General features: G+C 37.1%; 1 protein-coding gene across 3 annotated transcripts in view; it reads left to right on the top strand.

Moving 5' to 3' along the window:
• MAP2K5 (mitogen-activated protein kinase kinase 5) overlaps nt 1-19,410 on the top strand; it is a 266,164-nt gene that overhangs the window by 72,873 nt on the left and 173,881 nt on the right. For all 3 annotated transcript variants that reach the window (XM_067751737.1, XM_067751743.1, XM_067751752.1), the window contains exon 9: nt 8,005-8,044. In XM_067751737.1, coding sequence (XP_067607838.1) covers nt 8,005-8,044 — 40 coding nt within the window. The remainder of the gene's footprint in view (nt 1-8,004; nt 8,045-19,410) is intronic.

Raw genomic sequence — 19,410 nt, forward strand, 5'->3', positions numbered from 1 at the left:
TCTCTGGCCAAAACCTTTTGTATCTATTTCCCCTTTTCCATATCTGTGAATACTACGTAGGTTCATATCACCACCTCTTATGTAGACTAACAGCTTTCTAAGTGCCCCTTGCTCTCTCTGGTTTCTCCTCATTTCTAGTAGTATTGTGGTAATATGCAGCCAGAATTAGGATTTTGATCATATCACTTTTCTGTCCAAGAACCTTCAGTGGCATTTATTGGCCAGCAAATGGAGGACAGCAGACTTAAAACAATAGTAATGAAAGCTGAAAGACAATGGTATCCTCAAAAGATGAAAAGGAAATGATTGTCTCAATTAAACTATCATTCAAGAGTGAGGGCAAAATAAATACATCTTCAGAAGTTAATATAAAAGAATATATATGTGTGTCTATGTGTGTAGACAGGGAAAGAGAAAAAGGTAGTTTGATAGGGAAGGAGGGAGAGTTAGTTTGTAACTGAGGGAAATGCTTTAGGTAGAAAGAAACTGAATCCAATTGAATCCAGAAAGGAATAAAATGAAAGAAAGAATAGTGACTATTTAGGTAAATGTGACTACAAAACAACAGTTGTAGTGATTAGGGGCTTTAAAATGAAGTCAGGGCTTCCCTGGTGGCGGAGTGGTTGAGAGTCCGCCTGCCGATGCAGGGGGCATGGGTTCATGCCCCGGTCCGGGAAGATCCCACATGCCACAGAGCGGATGGGCCCGTGAGCCATGGCCGCTGGGCCTGCGCATCCGGAGCCCGTGCTTCGCAACGGGAGAGGCCACAACAGTGAGAGGCCCGCGTACTGCCAAAAAAAATAAAATAAAATAAAAATGAAGTCAGTCAAACAAAAAGACTGGACAAAATAATACAAGACGAGAAGAGCTGATTGGACTTATAGCATTCTAAGATTTTTATATTGTTTGAGAGAAGAATAGGGATAGCAATTAACTTTATATTTTGTTAAGTCAGATATGATTTAAAAACGTTTGGGTAACAACTGAAAGATAATGAATGGAATGTATAACTTCGAAACAGAGGGAATAAAGGGATAATCCAATATAGTAGAGGGAGAGAGGTGTAAAATAAATGAATAAGGTGGTAGAAATAAATCTATATTAATAAGTATATTAAATATGTCAACTGATATTGCCAGTTAGTAGATTGGTCAAGTGAAACTTTAAAAAATACAGCTATCTACTATTTTTGACTATTTTAGAATGTATTCCTAAAACGTAAAGACAGAGAAAGGTTGAAAGGAAAAGGTTGGGGAAAAGATAGCAGGCAAAAACTAATCAGTAGAAAGCTATTGTGGTTATATTAACATAAGACAAAGCAGACTTTAAGGCAGAAAGTTTTGTGTTTTTTTGTTTTCTGGGGTTTTTTAAGGGATGAAGATAGAAAGGACTACTATATGATGATAGAAGAGAAAGACTGTGAATACATAATAGACCTAAGCTTGTATATAACTAATAACATAACCTTAGAATATGTAAAGCAAAAAACTTAGCAGAATTACAAAATTTGATAAATCCACAGTTATAGTGGTAGAATATGTCTCAGTAATCAACAGATCAATTTGACCAAAATTAAATAAAGATATAGAAGAGTTTAGCATCATAGTGAACAAATTGATCACATGATCATAGAGCACTCTTTATCAGTCATGTTGAAGATATGTATTATTTTCAGGTACAGAAAACTTAAAGAACTGATTATGTACTAGGGCACAAAGCAAGTCTCAATTAAATTTGTAACATACAGGTCACTTTTTCTGACTATACAGTTAGTTTAGAAATAAATAATAATGTTAACCCTCTCATTCATTTGGAAATTAAAATGCACACACCTGAATAATTTATTGGTCATGTAACACATCATAATGGGATAAAAATATTTACAACTGAACAGTAAAGAAATATCATATATGAAAACTCATGAGCTGCAGTCCAAGTCTTACTTAAAGGATAGTTTTTTGTATATATGTCAGAAAAAAACTGGATATAAATAGGTTTAACATCTAAATCAATAATTTTTTTTAAAGGGAAGGGGTTAAACCCAAAGAAAGTGGAAGGAAAGGAATACTAAAGAAAACAATTAATGAAATTAAAATTAAAGAAATATTAATAATTCAAGAAAACCAGCAGTGGGATTTTTGGAAAAATTGCTCAAGTATAACAGAGAGAAGACACAAATAATAAAAGTAGAATTTTAAAAGGGGACATAATTCTAGGCAGAGACTTTAAAAGTAAGAGGATATGGGCTTCCCTGGTGGCGCAGTGGTTGGGAGTCCGCCTGCCGATGCAGGGGACACGGGTTCGTGCCCCAGTCCGGGAAGATCCCCCATGCCGTGGAGCGGCTGGGCCCGTGAGCCATGGCCGCTGAGCCCGCGCATCCGGAGCCTGTGCTCCGCAACGGGAGGGGCCACAAAAGTGAGAGGCCCGCGTACCGCAAAAAAAAAAAAAAAAAAAGATATAATGAATAACTTTACGACAATAAATTTGAAAACAGGAAATGACAATTTCCTAGAAAAACAAAACTGTCATTAAAAAAATAAAAAGACCTATAGCAGTTCAGGAAATTTATTCATTCTTTCCACAAATATTTATAAAATGTGCCCAGCACAGTGTTAGGCACTGGAGGTACAGCAGTGAACAACAACAAAAAATGTCCCTGTTTTCACAGTGCTTGCTTTCTGGTGGTATGAGACAAACAATAAATAAATTGTGTAGGGTGTTGATGAATTCTATAAAAATAAAGAAAGAGAAAATGGACTGTTTTATGTAAGATAGTCAAAGAAGTAACATTGAACCTGAAGGAAGTGATAGAGCAAGCCAAGTGGATATTGGAGGAAGAGTGGTCCAGGCTGAGTGTAGGTGCAAAGGGCCTGAGGCAGAAAGATGTTTGGTGGAGCAGAGTGAGTATTGTGGATAAGGGAGATTGGCAGAAGCAGAAATTAGTGAGGTAATCAAGGACCAGATCCTGAAATCCTTGAAAGGACTTTTGATTCAGCACTTAGAAATCTACCCATAAAATGGGGAGGATAATAACTTCTTCTCATGTTGTATGTCACAGTAAAGCTAGGGAAGAATACCTCCTGCTCCTACTCATAAGGTTATGGAATTAATTAATTAAATGCATGTAGAATGTCTACATGCATTCAATTAATTAAATGCATTAATTAAATACATTTCTGCTTTATTCAAGAATTACATAAACTTTTTTCATCCAGAAGTAATAATCATTTATCAAACATCTATTAGGTTTGGAGTACCTATATCATGGGCCAGGACTTGTGCAAAGCATAAAGAATGCAAAGGTGATTAAGACATGGTAGTGTCCCCGCCCAGTATGGAAGACAGACATATAAACAATTTTTCTGCAGTGTGCTGGGGGTTATAACAGAGATACTAAAGTCTGAAGGCTAGGAGAGGCCTCAAAATGTTATAGTCTATGAGGGTGTATATTAAAGGAAGTTGTGTGGATGTTTTAAGGTAGCTTATATTTTCCTATTAATCCAAGGAGAATAAAAAATTAGGCTTCTCATTTAGCAACAGTTACTGTCCAATGGTGTTTCTGCTAAGATGCATACCTGGAATGTGGCACTTACCACACCTGAGTGTAATTAAGTTAACTAGTGGTCAAGAGATAAGCATGGTAAGAAATTTTAGAATTTGAATCATCGTATAGCCATGGCATTTCAGATGACTAATTCTTTGTTTTCAAAGTTGGTTCACCATGATGTAACACTACTTGCTTTTCTTAACAGTAAGTGCTATATTGCAGCTTTTTGCCAGTCTTCATTGTTAAAGTTTTATTAGCCTTCCTTTGTAGAGCACATAGCCTGAGTCTTAAAGCACAGAGATAACTCTTGCCTTTCAGCCTGTTTTAGTGGGTTTTTAAAAACCCAGCTACCCTGAAAACTTTCTAGCTAACATGTAATGCCCGCTTACTGCGTGCCAGGCCCTGTCCTATGTGCTTTCCTTATCTCACTGAACCTCACAAGTTTATAACGTAGGGACTGATTTCCCCTTTTCAGACTTGAGGCACTTGAGACAAGGTGAGGTTTAATAACAGGCCAGGTTCACATGAAGAAGTGTCAGAGCTAGCATCAGAACCCAGGCAGTGACTTAGAGGTTACAAACCTCACTCTTCTGCCTCCCCTGGTAGATTGGCAGTGATTGCAGAAGATTCCTTGCTTGGAAAGATTCAGTGTGATGGTCTTAGCCTGATTGAAATAGGTCAACACCTTTGTAAGTTTTGAATTATGAGTTCCCCTGTTCTAGCATGCAGTTAAGAACACTTAAACATTACCACATACTTTTTTAGGTCCTAGCATATATATGTTCTGCCTCAGTTCCAGTCTTGTCGTTGCCATTGACTAACTGTGTAAGCTTGGACAAGTTTTTTAACCTGGCTTTTAGATGTTTCTACTGCAAAAGGAAGGAATTAGATAAGACAGTTCTTTATATTACCTGTTTGCTCAATATATTATCTGAATTTGTACTCTACCAAAATTAAAGGTTGGTACCAACTTTTTTGTCCAGTCACATAGAACCTATGGTTCCAAGTAGAAAGTAAGGAAGTGTGGAAAGTATAGATGTTCTCTTTTACTGGTCTCCTTTTTATTTTAAAAACTCAAAAAGTTTATACCAGGCTACTTAGCTTTTACAATCCTAAAGTGTATATATATTGTGTGCTCAATTTTAAGGGCTGGGACTATTCCCAGAAGCCCTGTGCTGGTCACAAACAAAATGGAACGCTCAAGGACTCAGCGCTAAAAATAACTTATAAAAATACTCCCTCCATGCACTCACTGGAACAGGTAATTACTGTGGCAACAAACTAATTTGAAGTGTTAGCGGTTAATTAAAATAATGCAGAGGTGTATAGTTGTCTTTTGGTGTAACCAGAGCCTCCATTCAAACTTCATTAGTCACTTTACAGTGTTGAGAAAGATCAAGACAATTGAGGTCAAGGCAATTGAGATGCAGTATCCACTGAAAATAAACAAATTCCTTTTCTCTGGGTAGAATGCCATTTGCAAAGTTAAGGGACACACTGGACTCATACCTGGCACTGCTTTTGTCATCCACTTCTCATTGATGATTAAGTGTTAAATTGGTACTCTCATTGCACTGTAAACCAAACCACACAGCACCTTTATTGCTCGAAATCGAACCCAAACTTCCACGGATGAATTAGCATGCATCATAATTAAATCATCAAGCCTCCGCTTTTAATTCATGTGGAAATAGGAGACCCTTCTTTTGGAAAAGAGATCGGCTTTCTTGACAAGCTAATTAAGTTGCCAAACTGTCCAGTATGGTATATATACTGGATTATTTGCTAATCATTTCCCTATCGCTCCTGTTGGTCTAAAACATCCAGGTGTACTCATTGTCCAGTGTAACATCACTGTTCTTTTTACAACTTTTGAATCCTTGTGTGTGCATTCAACTATTTATCTTTACATTTCAGCCTTCAGTTAGTGATTCTAATATCTAGTATTTTATTTTATTTATTTTTTTATTTTTTTTGTGGTACGCGGGCCTCTCGTTGTGGCCTCTCCCGTTGCGGAGCACAGGCTCCAACGTGCAGGCTCAGTGGCCATGGCTCACGGGTCCAGCCGCTCCGCGGCATGTGGGATCCTCCCGGATCGGGGCACGAACCCGTGTCCCCTGCATCGGCAGGCAGACTCTCAACCACTGTACCAGCAGGGGAGCCCTAATATCTAGTATTTTATAATGTTGAAATTGGAAGAGACCATGATAATTCAAGAGGAAAAATAATATGTCATTATTAAATGTTACATATTATATTACCTGGAATAAAGTTACTAAATTCCTTCAAGTCATACTTCAAATTGGCTTAGTCCAACAAACTTCTCTGTCTTGCACTGAGAAGAAACACAATGTAAGTTTTTATATATTAATTTATTACATGAGTTCAGATATATCATGAATCAAATCATGACATGTAGTTTCACATTTTAAAAGTCTGATGTTATCATAGGTAGTAAAGTAACTGGTAATTTGTTATAAAACCAGTATAATATAAGGGTTCCACTTTAAAAATGTGTATCACTTTATACAAAGTACAAAAATGTTTTAATAATTTAAGTTTTATAATTTAATAGTATTTATATATACTAGGGAGGTTGGTGTTTAGAGAAAGTCTTTAGACACTTATACAGATTAAAGTACTCTTTGGTAAAGTGAACAATTGCTGATATTTATACGCTTACCTTTCCTTTAAATGAGATATATGTGAATTTCTCTACAATTAATTGATAAAATAAAGGCTAAGTGTACCTTCCATAATTGGCTTAACGTTTGTCCACTCAAGTAGGAGAAACAGAATGAATTTTTTATAACAGTCTTATGTATGGATATATACATTAATGTTGATATATATGTTTTTTCTTAGTCATGCCTGATTTTATAACATTTTACATGTGAAAAGTTACAAATACTTGTAGGTTCTTAATAACTGAACGATTTCTTTAAGTCAGTCACTTTAAAAACACTTGTCAGTGATTGCACAACTCTGTAAATTTTCTAAAAATCTTGAATTGTACACTTAAAACAAGTGAATTTTACCATATATAATTATACCTCAATAAAAGTGTTAAAAATGAGTATTTATGCCAAAACAACAGAAAATGATGTTTTCATTTTGATAATAGTAAAATATATGTTTTGTTTTTGTTTTATGAAATAAGCAATTTTTGTAACTGTGTGGTGATGGGTGTTAACTAGACTTACTGTGGTGATCATTTCATAGTATATTCAAATATTGAATCATTATGTTGTACACCTGAAACTAATATAATATTACATGTCAATTATATCTCAATTAAAAAATAAAAGGAATGAACAATGTTTACTACTAGGTCATTACCCAGTAAAAATTGGGAGCCTGGTAAATTTATTTAGCAACTTGGTATGTAAGGATGGGGAATTCCTGAGAAGCTAAATTCCATTCCGTCACATCTTCCTTACCCCACTTACATCTTAACACTAACTGGGTGAGGGGAAGATCGATTGGATCTTGGCTAATATGTAAAATCTTCTCTGGAGCAAGATTTTAGTTCTTCCAAACTAATTTGTTTCTTTATACCTATATGGACTTGTAATAACAGTGCTTGTTTATGTTATTTGGTTTGTTTTGAAATTTTTATATAAAGCAAATTGTTTTTGGATAGTTGGTCAGAATGTGCATTCCTTCCAGTGCGTGCATACACATTTCATTTCAATACAAAAGGTCTTGATGAGATGTAATGGTATTTTGTTTCTGCAAACATTCTCTTACTGTTTTTCGTAAATGAATGGATTCATATTGTTTGATTTAAATTGTACTTATTTCACTGTATCTGATCATTTGAGCTTGCCTCTGTTCTGTAGCTTTTTAAAAAAATACTGAGAGATGCCAGCTTTAGGAAAAGATGAACCTCATACTTGAGCCTTGTAACTCTGTGACTTTGTACATGAATTTATATCTTAAGCCATGTGTTTTGAGATTATTTTGATGAAATGTAGGGATGTAGTTTATCTGTATATATAACTGAGATAAAAGGGAAACCTCCCATTTTATGTGGCTCTGTACCATGCTTAGCAGAGAGCTGTAGAAGACACACAGACACACACACACAGTGACAGTATGTTGTAAGGGATCTGAAGCCAGAAGACTTGGGTTTAATGTCTAGTTCTGCCTCTTACTGACTCGTGCCATTGGGTAAACTGCTTAACTTCTCTATGCTTCAGAGTTCTGGGCTCTAAAAAGTGTATAATTATACCAGCATTACCTCAGAGGGTTATTTTAAGGTACTACATAGTGAATCACTGTGTAAACCATTAAGCTCAATAGAAAATGTAAATTACTGCTGTTATTAGTGTTCTTTGAAAGTGTCATATATCCCCTTGCTGAGGATGTATTCAGATATACATTTATGTCCTTAACCACTTGGTAGGTTGTTTAGTGATCCCAAGTGATTTTATTATTTTTTTATCTTTCCGTAGAGCATATCATGTTCCAAGTGGGAAAATATTAGCTGTAAAGGTAAGTGCTGGATAAGTTTTATGAAATTCATGAAATTTTTGATGCTCTCCCCGCCCCCAAGTCCCCTTAGCTTGAGTCACAGGGATTGTCAAGAAATGAAGTGCTTTAAGGTCTGGGTGGTGGGTGGTGGGTGATGGAAGCTCTGGCCCTGTTGTGACATTCACGTCTTTTAAGTGCCTCCGAATGCTCAGTTGTAAGCTCCTCGAATTGTGATTCATCATCGTCACCTACACTTCTTTCTGTGTTCCCGGCTCAGTGGCATCACTGTCGTCCTCATCTTACAGTTCAAAAACTTAGTAGTTATTCACTCTTTTCTTTCCTTCATCTGCCACATCCTGTAAGTCACCACATCCTGTCAGAAATTTCCCCTGAAATGGGTCCACGTGTCACTTTCTTTCTATTCTTATTGCTTTGGCCTTGTATCAGGCCCACATACCTCCTACCTGGACTTTTATAATAATTTCCTCACTGTACCTTTCACTCTGCCACTGGAGTTGAGAAGTTGAATCCCCGATCTGACACCCCTCTAGCACCCCTCTTCCCCCAGCCCCAATAGTGTACAACATAAAGCCTATGATGTCTGCCTCGCTTCTCTACATCTTTATGGCATCCTGAGATACCCTAACACCGCAGCCCGAATAGAGTGAAGCTGCGCGTAACTCAGGGATCTTCTAGGCAACTACCTTAGATGCTCCTTACTTGTTTCCATTGTGTTCATGGTCACACCCCATCCCTGCCGTACTTCAGGATCCCAGTCCTGCCCGTGCTACTTTGGATTTAATCTCTGGCATTGGCTGCTGGTGCTTGATTTTCCCATCATTTTATCTCAGATTTCCCTAATGGAGTCTCTTGAATTGCACCTCTGATTGAAACCTTTATTACCTCAAATTAACTCCATAGAACTCCACTTCCAAACTGGGCTCTTAGCTAACAAACTGGTCAGGCCTGCTTTGTTCCTTACTCCCCTGCAAATTGGTTAGGCACTCTACAGATAGGCCCCTGCCTACCTTTACAGCCACATCCTCTCCTTTACCTGCATGTTGCTTTCTGTTATGCCCATTATCTTCTGTCTCTGGGCCCTTAATAATGAAAGCTTTTATTTTTTGAATGACTACTATATGCCAGATATTGTGCTAGACTCTATATTGCTATTATCTTTAATCCTTGAAACTATAAAGTAAGCCTATTATTTTAGATTTGAGGACACTGAGACTCAGAAAACTGAATTGTCCAAGGTCACACAGATGGAAGAGCCAAGGCCAAGATTTAAAACAAAATCCATCAGCTCCAAAGCACATGTCTTCTGCTATACCCTGTAGCTTTTATATAAGTTATTACCATTGTCCATCCCTTTGACTTCCATCTATCCTTTCAAGGTCCATCTCCTCCAAGATTCCTTCTTAGCTAACCATAGTGAGAATTCAGTCTCTTTCCCCAATACTTGCATAGTATATATTTCTGTATCTTTTTATCTTATCTAGGAAACTAAGAATCAGAACACTTAAATTGCAATTGGTTGTACCTTTTAGTAAAGTTAAACCAAAACTGAGACTCAGCTCTTCCATACCACACTTAATACAGCACCTAGAATGTGTTACGTGTATTATCAAGTCTAGTTTTAACAACTCAAATAGCTTTTGGTGAGACACTACCACAGAGCTCCTTCTTGGGATATTTTCTTTGATATTCCAGCCAAACTAGGTTTACAGAATTGTAGAACTGAAAGAGACCTTAGAGATCATCTGTCATGGCCCACATTTTAAAGAGGAGGACCCTGGAGTCCAGACAGTTTCCAGGGTAGGTACTGTAGAGGCCAGGTTCCACCTCAGTCTTCCCCTGAGTTCCCTGAGTACAGCTCTGTGGTACCAGCTCGTCACTGGGTTGTTCTTTCTGTACCTTCTGAGCTCCCTCTTCATTCAGAGGACACCACCAACTCCAACACTGTTTTCCTTTTTATCTAGTTATCTGTTTGTTCCTCCGATGTCAAAACTTTTAGATTGTTGTCAGTGGTGTATTTAAAGACAGTCAACTTCAGGTTATTTATTCCAGGAGAGGGGAGCACTGCTATAAATCACCCCCCAAAACTTAACTATTTGGCCTTGCAAGTGCATTATAATTTTTCATAATTTCATACATTTTGAATTATGTTTAACCTAGGCTGATATTAAAATTCTTCTGCATGATTATTTAGTTGGGTGTGGCTAACAGTTGTTTCTGGAAAGGATTAAATGCAATTTTAAAGAAAGGACACATTTTAAAAAGAGCAGTTAAAGTAGAGACTTTCAATAAATGAAAACAGTAGGGCTTTACAAATATACTATTCACTAGACCTGACCATAAAACTGAGCTACAGAGCAGGGACTGTATTGTATTGTATCCCTCAATTCTATAAAATCACATACTAGATGCTCAAACTGAGTTGAATGAATGAATGATTTGAGTAGATATGATTATTGTGTTTAAACTTTTTGTTTAGCCCTGAGCTTCTTGGCAGTGAAGGCAAAAACAATTTTTGCTTATATAATAGTCATATTCTAAGAGAAAGAAATGTATCATTTCTTTAAAACAGGCAGAGTTTTTTATTAAATCTTAGGAGTGTTATTTAGTTTCCAAATATTTGGGGATTTTTCCAGATATCTTTCTGTTACTGATTTCCAATTTAAATCCATTGTGGTCCAGGAACATACTTTGTATAACTGGAATTATTTTAAGTTTATTGATGTTTAATTTTTGGCCCAGAATATGACTTATCTTGGTAAGTCTTCTCTGTGCACATGAAAAGAATGTATAGTCTGTTGTATAGGATGTAGGATAAATGTCAATTAGATTAAGTTGGCTGTTAGTGTTGTTCCAAATTTCTGTATCTTTACTGATTTTTTATCTACTTTTCCTATCAACAAGAAAGAAGGGTGTTGAAATCTGCAGGAACAATTGTGTATTTGTCTGTTTTTTCTTGAAATTCTGTCATTTTTTACTTCATATTTTTTGAAGATCTGTTAGGTTATTTAGGATTGTTATATCCTCTTGATGAATTGGCCCCTTTATCATTATGAAGTGATCTTCTTTATCCATGGTAATATTCTTTGCTCTGAAATCAACATTGTCTGATGTTAATATAGCTACTCCAGCTTTACTTTGACTAGTGTTAGCATGATACAGCCTTTTACTTCTAACCTGTCGTATCTTTATATTTGGGATGGCTTTATTGTAGGCAGCATATAGTTGGGTCTTGTATTTTAATCCAGTCTGATAATCTCTGTTTTTTAATTGAGATATTTAGATCATTTACATCTCATATGATTATTGATATGGTTGGATTTAAGTATATCAGTTTGCTCTTTGTTTTCTATTTATTCTGTCTGTATGTTTTTTTAAGCAGGTGCTTTAGAGTTTATAGTATACATCTTTAATTTATCATAGTCTACCTTCAAGTGATTTTAATTTATTTTTTATGTATATATTTTTGGCTGTGTTGGGTCTTCGTTGCTGCATGTGGGCTTTCTCTAGTTGCAGTGAGCGGGGCTACTCTTCATTGCCGTGTACAGGCTTCTCATTACGGTGGTTTCTCTTGTTGCGGAGCACGGGCTCTAGGCACATGGGCTTCAGTAGTTGTGGCACGTGGGCTCAGTCGTTGTGGCGCACAGGCTTAGTTGCTCCGCGACGTGTGGGATCTTCCCGGACCAGGGCTCGAACCCGTGTCCCCTGCATTGGCAGGCAGATTCTTAACCACTGTGCCACCAGAGAAGCCCTACCTTCAAGTAATATTGTGCCACTTTACCTATAGTGTGAGAACTTTACAACGGTATACTTTCATTTCCCTTATCGTCACCTTGGTTATCGTACATTTTACTTACTCATGTTATAAACTCCAGAATACATTGTTACTGTTTTTGCTTTAGACAGTTGTCTTTTAAAGGCATTTTAAATGTAAGAAAATATTTATATTTATTCACATTTTTTCAGTGCTCTTTATTCTCTTGTGTCGATCCAGATTTCTGTCTGGTATCATTTTCCTTCTGTCTGCAGGACTCCCATCTTTTACATTTCTTATAGTGCATGAGTGTCCTGGCAATGAATACTTTCAGCTTTTGCATGTCTTGAAAAGTGTATATTTTGACTTTAAATTTTGGAAGACATTTTTGCCAGATATAGAATTCTAGGTTAATCGTCCTTTTCTTTCAGTAGTTTGAAGATTTTGTTTCACTGTTTTCTGCATTGCATTCATTCTTACTGTCATTTAAAATCTTTATTCCTCTGTACATTAGAACTGACGTCTTTTCTGACTGCTTTTCTCTTTTTTAAAAATCTTTATTGGAGTATAATTGCTTTACAATGGTGTGTTAGTTTCTGCTTTATAACAAAGTGAATCAGCTATACATATACATATATCCCCATATCTCCTCCCTCTTGTGTCTGCCTCCCCCCCATCCCACCCCTCTAGGCGGTCACAAAGCACCGAGCTGCTCTCCCTGTGCTTTGCAACTGCTTCCCACTAGCTAGCTATTTTACATTTGGTAGTGTGTATAAGTCTGCTTTTAAGATTTTTTTATCACTAGTCTTATGCAATTTGATTATGGTGAGATTTTATGTAATTCTCTTCATGATTCCTGTACTTAGGATTTGTTGAGATAGAAATTTGTGGATTTTTAGTTTTCATTAAATTTGGAGAAATTTTAGCCATTATTTCTTCAAGTATCTCCCCCCCACACACATTTGGGAACTTAAATTGCATTTATATTAGGTCACTTGAAGTTGTCCCACAGCAAAATGATACTCTGTTGTTTGTTTATTCTAGGCTTTTTTTCTCTCTAACGTTTCACTTTTGAATAGTTTCTGTCGTCAAATGTTCAGGTTTTTGTCCTTTCATCTGCATTGTCTATTCTGTTATTAATTTTGTTCCGTATATTTTTCATTTCAGACATTGTACTGTTTATCCCTGGAAGTTTACATGGGTCTTTTTTACATCTTCCATGTCTCTACTTAACATGCTCCATCTTTCTTCTACCTTCTTGCATATGTGGAATATAGTTATGATAACTGAATTAATGGTCTTGCCTATTAATTCTATGATAAGTGTCATTTGGGGGTCAGTTTTGTCTGATTGCTTTTTCTCCCCATTTGGGGTTGTATTTTTTAATACCTTATAATTTTTTACTGGATGCCAGTCGTATGGCATAGGCTCATTCCTGTAAATATTCTTGAGCTTTATTCTGAGGTGCTGTTTAGTGAATCTGAAACAGTTTGATCCTTTCAGGACTTGCCTTTAAGCTTTATGAGATGGGACCATCCCAGTGGTTAGTCCAGAGCTAATTTTCCCCAGTCAGCTGAAGCAGTCATCTTCTGAATACTTTACCCCAATGCCTTGGCAAATACAGGTTTTCCATCCTGGCTGGTGGGAACACAAACTCTGCCTAGTGTGAGGTTTGGAGATTGTTTCTTCTGGTTCTTTCTGGGGGTTCTTTCCCTGGCCTCAGGTAGTTTCCTGACATCCGCGTGCTAGTTGTTACTCAGCTGAAGACTTCAGGGGCCCTCTGCAGCTCTCTGGAGCTGTCTCCTTTTGCTCTTCTGCCAGTGAACTCTAGCTGCCTTGGCCTCCTCGGACTCCTAGTTCTCTCAGCTTAGAGAGGTGGCTGAGCTCCCCCTGGGTCCCATGCAGGGGCGGGGCCTGGAAACTCTTGTCTAGTTAGTAAGCTGAACAGTCATAGGACTCATCTTATTCCATCTCTTAGGGATCACTGTCCTATTTTAGCTGATATCTAATGTCTAGAAGCCTGTTGATTTTTCTGGGGTCTTTTTTTGTTGTTGTTGTTATTTAATTTTTAGTATCTCTTCCTTTCTTGGCACCATGAAAATCCAGATGCTTGTTTTTGTCTCTTGTCAGACATGTTGACCAGCTTTTAAATTATTCTCTCAAAAATACAAGCTCCCATTTATTGATCATTTGTACTGTGCTAAGCACTCTACATACATTTTCCTCATTTAACGTTCACAGTGACCTTTTGCAGTTACTACCATTATGGATCCTCATTTTACAGACGCAGAAGCTGAGGCACAGAATAGTTAAGTAGCTTAGTCCCACAGCTAATATGTAATGGAACCAGGCTTTGAACTCAGGGAAGTCTTGCCTCAAGTCTATGCTCTGTACTATATTTCTGCTCAGTACCCTTGGATTTGGCTTCTTAAAACATAATTCTAGTCACATCTCTTCCCTTCTCAAAAGTCTTCAAAGGCTCTATATTACTTCCCAAATAAAAGCTCTGTGGAATGGAACTCAAGATCTTCCACAGTAGGTCATCAGCCTACTTTGAAAGCATTATCTCATGTGTCTGAATCCTGTGCTGTTTTTAAGTTGAACTCATTGCCTTATCTGAACCCAAGTAGTGTCTCACTGCAACACTTTTACTCATGTATTTCTTTCTAATTAGAATGCCTTCACCCATGTCTCCACTTATCAAAATACTTAACACCCTTCAAGGGTCAGCTCCAAAACTTGCTCTTCCATTGAACTTATTTGAATAAATCCTGTCACATCTGGTATATCTATCACTCATTCACCTTCTCCCTTGAACCTCCCTAGAATTCTCTGTATGTCTCTTACGGGTGTTATCACATAGTGCCTTGTATTTTGCTATTAGTATACATGTACATTTCCCCTATTACACTGAAATCTCTTTGTAAGTGGGGAACAGATCTTATTTAGCTTCTTGTCTGACTCATTGATTCATGTAGAACCTTGCATACAGGGCCTAGTACAGAGCACTGAACATCTTGTAATGATTAGATGTTCAACACATAATTAGTTGAATGACTAACTAAATAAATTTTATTCTGTCATTTGTTCTTTAATTCATTCATTCATCTTTTGAAGTAACATCCTGAAAGTAGGTTCAGCTCACATACAAAATATCCCATAGTGTTCTTTGTATGGACCATTGCTCTCACCCAGAGTATTTCTTAGCTTTTTTTTTTATATTAAAGGGTGAAATGAAAGGTTAAGAGTTAGAAGTGCATTTGGTCCTTTCCTGACCCTCTCCTGACTTTTGTGTGACTTCAAGCATGTCACTTGAACCTCTCAGTGACCTCAGCTGTGAAACGGGGCTGCCTGGTGTCACAAAGGGATTGCGAAGAGCAGCAAATCACAGTCCTTGTCTAAACAGAATCACCTGCAGGGCTCTGATGCCTGCATAGAATGATGAGGGAAATTTAATTTTCCAAGTCAAATGGTCATTTGGACCCATAGTTTGAATGTCTGTGGGAGCAATTAGATGAGAGTCCTTGAAAATCTGTTACTTTTCTCTTCCTACTCAAAATATTTCTAATTTTTGTACTTGTAAATGTTCTTATTTTCTAGACTTTTTTGTCTAAAGAATATTGCAATGTCTAAGCATATTAGTGTTTACCTCTTTAGACTTCAAAGGTGGGAAAATATTTCAGATATTATAAAAAGAAAGTTGAATTTTGGGAAGAATAGAAGTATCTTGAATTTTTATTTTATATCACTGAGTTTAGAAAAAAATTTGCCTCAAAATGATACTAATGCTAGTTCAAAGATAACTATTCGATGACTGTATATGAATATGTGTTTCTAACTAGCTTTTGGTGGGCGGCGGGGGAGGAATGTAGTTAAGCAAGACGATTGCAAACAAGTAGAGCAGAAAACAAATAAAAATACTGTTAGCCATCTTGCAAACAGAACCTTTTTATACCGTTAATGTAGTCTATAAAATCTTTGAAAGAGTAGAGCTTAATAGATTCCCCAGTACTGTAAATATTCTAATTGGGAAAAATCCATGTTCCAGGAAATTTAGCCTTGTATGTAGCATGTGCTGATTATCATTCTTTGACTGCTTTGGGTTTCTGCTGCTTTTAAACTAGCATTTAAATGGACCATTTGATTAATCATTTGTATACTGACTGTAATCCTCCCAAATTTCCTTTCTGAGTTGTACATACTGTAAAAGACAGTTATGTCGCCACAGATTAAATAAGCGAATTAAAACAGAATAGCGGCTTAATTTGACCTGTGATTTTGCTCTCCTTCCCTTTAGTGGAGCGTGTGCCACTCCAGCAAATAAATGAAGTCATCCATGACAGCTTGTGATGAATTGCCGTATTTATACTGTATATTTTAATAGCCTCACACTAATTTAAATTGAGCACAGAGTAAATTATAATTCAGTCACTTGACTGCTTATATTTAACTTGACAACTCATCCTTATTTGTCCTGGAGGTGTAGTGGAGAGCAGCGGAAATGCACTCAGGTATTTCAGTTTCTCACTTAACCCTTTCTCCAGGAAGTGCTTCATGTTGAAATTCTTTCCAGTTTGAAAAATTTAGCTCTTCCTAAGGAGAAAAAAAATAATCATGAAGACTTAAGGAATTCATGCTTTCCTTGTTCTTCAGAAAAAAATATTAGTATTCGCCATGCTTTTTTTCCAATTTTTCCATTTTAGGGTAGATTTTACTTGCCCTCTCAAGTTCCCAGAAATTACATTTTCATTTTTTTTACCATTATGGAATCTCCACTATTCTGGACTATAGCAAATTCCAAGAATGATCAAGACCTATTAGGGTGCAGTGGATTGGTCCCACAAATACGGTGTTACTTGCTACATGTTAGGCCAGTGTGGCAATTTTATTTATTTTGGTGTTTATGTCTTTGGTTTTAAATTCAGTTATAGAAATCAGGCAATTCATTTCCTTCCTGTCTAGAAATAGCTTGTTATTTGTAGGATTATGTTTGTAAGGAGTACTTTAATTAAGTCCCACATCACTTAATGGGCACCACTTGAGTAAGACCCTGGGCTGGGTGCTGGATATGGGGGGAGGGGACCAGAGAAAAATGCACAAGACAGTCGTTGCCGTTGCCGTTGCCGTTCAGGGGCTTACAACCACTCTGTACTCTCTAGGCTTCTGTTTTCAGGAGATGAGGTATTAATGCTAAAGGCAGCTTGTGATAAGGAAAAAGATAAAGGATCTGATGGAGGGCTTTGGGGCTGGCTTTGTGGAGGTGGTGGTGGCATTCAAGCTGTATCTAAAGGATAGGAAAGGTTTTATGGCCAGTGACTATGGAATGGAGCAAGGAAGCGCACCTCAAGTGGAGGGAACAGCATGGGGTAAAGCACAGGATATGTGTGTGGACTGGTAGAAATCATCTGGTTTTACACGTAGATTGGGTTTGTGGTAAGGAGTAGTGGGAGAAGGAGCTAGAATAACGAGTTGGAGGTAGACTGTGGAAGAATTCCTTGACTATCATGCTAGAATTTTAACTTTATTTGAGGCCATAGGAGCCCAGTTAAGGTTCTCTGTGAAGAGAATATGTTCATAGCTGGTAGTTTTGGGTTAATAACAAGGTTTTGATTAGCCTTGTGGCATCATGTTGTTTCTTGATTGGGGGCCTGGAGGTGCAGTATATCTTAGTAGTCAAACGAAACACTGAATAAACGACATTTTTGAAACATTAAATAAGGGATTCTCAACCTTACTAGGGGTTACAAATTATCTGGGAAATTTTTTTAAAATGCAGAGGTGTGGGCCCAACCCTAGAGATTCTGATTCCCTTATTCTGGAGTAAGCCCTGTGCATCAGGATTTGTTAGAAGTGTCCCTGTATATTTATATAAACACCTAGATATATAGGTAATTATAATGTGAGGCCAAGGTTGAGAACCACTGCTTTAAGGTAAATAATACCTTACTCCTTTTAGCAGAGTTTTTCAGGTTGAAAGAGTCCCTGTACTTGACATAGTAGGATGAATAGCTCTAATATTTTATGGCATAGAATTCAAACAACACTAGATGAATTAATTTTGTTGCTAAATTTTATACAGGAACAAAAATGTAAGTGAATATTGTGGCAAATGACTATTGATTGGGAGAAATGTTTAAATGCTTCTTGGCAGTTTTGCATTACACTTACAGTCTAGTTTTAGTGAGAGCTTTTATAAATAACCCTAAAGCAAACTCTTGATAGAAACTGCTATGCCTTTTTGTACTCATTTTACCCTCCCCCCAACGGATGTCAGGACTATAAAATCTGTGTTTTAGAGATTATACTTTTATTTCCTTGCTCTAACAGCAGTTTGCAATTCAAAATTTATGTTTTTTCCTCCAGTATTGATTATATATATGTGTGTGTGTGTGTGTATACACACACACACACACACATATATTCTGCCATTGTAATACAAAATGTGGTTCAGTGTTGGATGGTGTTTAATTAGACTATCATTGGTAATCCTGAATGTTAAGTTTTTATCTAGAAATGTCTAGAGTCAGAAACTCTGCCACAAATCTTAGAAATTATCTTCCAGTTATTTTATTATCATCACTGTCTGTTTTAAGTAAAAAACAATTTCCCTTGAATTGGCTTCACAGGAAATGCTAAGTAAAATTTGAATGGTTGATGGTCTTCTTTCTTAAAAAAATAAGTGTTTGAAATAAACTAGAATTTGTTCTAGGTAAGTTTATAAATATACTATTGTACGTTTCTATGTTACGAATTTGACTCAGTGGTTGATATTTTAAGGAAAACCATAAAGCCTCAGGGCATGCTGGAAAGTGCATGGTCCTTGGAATCAGGGAGGGGCCCTGACATTGCTGGGCCTCATGACTCCTCAGAACCTTGGTTTCTTCCTCTAAAAGAAGGGAATTAGGGACTTCCCTGGTGGCTCAGTGGTTAAGAATCCACCTGCCAATGCAGGGGACATGGTTTCGAGCCCTGGTCCGGGAAGATCCCACATGCCCATGTGCCACAACTACTGAGCCCACATGCTGCAACTGCTGAAGCCTGCTTGCCTAGAGCCCGTGCTCCGCAACAAGAGAAACCACCGCAATGAGAAGCGCATGCACTGCAATGAAGAGTAGCCCCCGCTCACCACAACTAGAGAGAGCCCGCGCACAGCAACGAAGACCCAACGCAGCCAAAATTAATTAATTTTTTAAAAAGAAGGGAATTAGGTGAAATCATTTCTGAGGTTCCTTCAAGCTCCAATATTTTATAACAGTTTTGGCAAAGAAAGATTACCCACCTGGAAGAATATAAAAACCTGACATATTTTTAAAACTCCTTATTTCTCTCATAACTAAAAATCTACTTAAAATGTTATTTTTACTCATTATTCTCTCTGCTTTTGCCCAGTGTCTGAATTACAAGACAATTATTTTTTTAATGGTTTCAAGGTCATTACGATCTTCCTCTTCTCAAAATAACCAATGTGACCAAAATAGGGTGTATAAATTAAGGGTGTTATAACTTAACTGACTTTTAAAGCTGTTAATACTGACCTTTGAGACCTGGCTTTTTCTTTGATCCCATCAATCACTTGTATACCACCTCCCCCAATACAAAGTGTTAGACAGATGTG

This window comes from Pseudorca crassidens, chromosome 1, assembly GCF_039906515.1.
Source record: "Pseudorca crassidens isolate mPseCra1 chromosome 1, mPseCra1.hap1, whole genome shotgun sequence".
NCBI lineage: Eukaryota > Metazoa > Chordata > Mammalia > Artiodactyla > Delphinidae > Pseudorca > Pseudorca crassidens.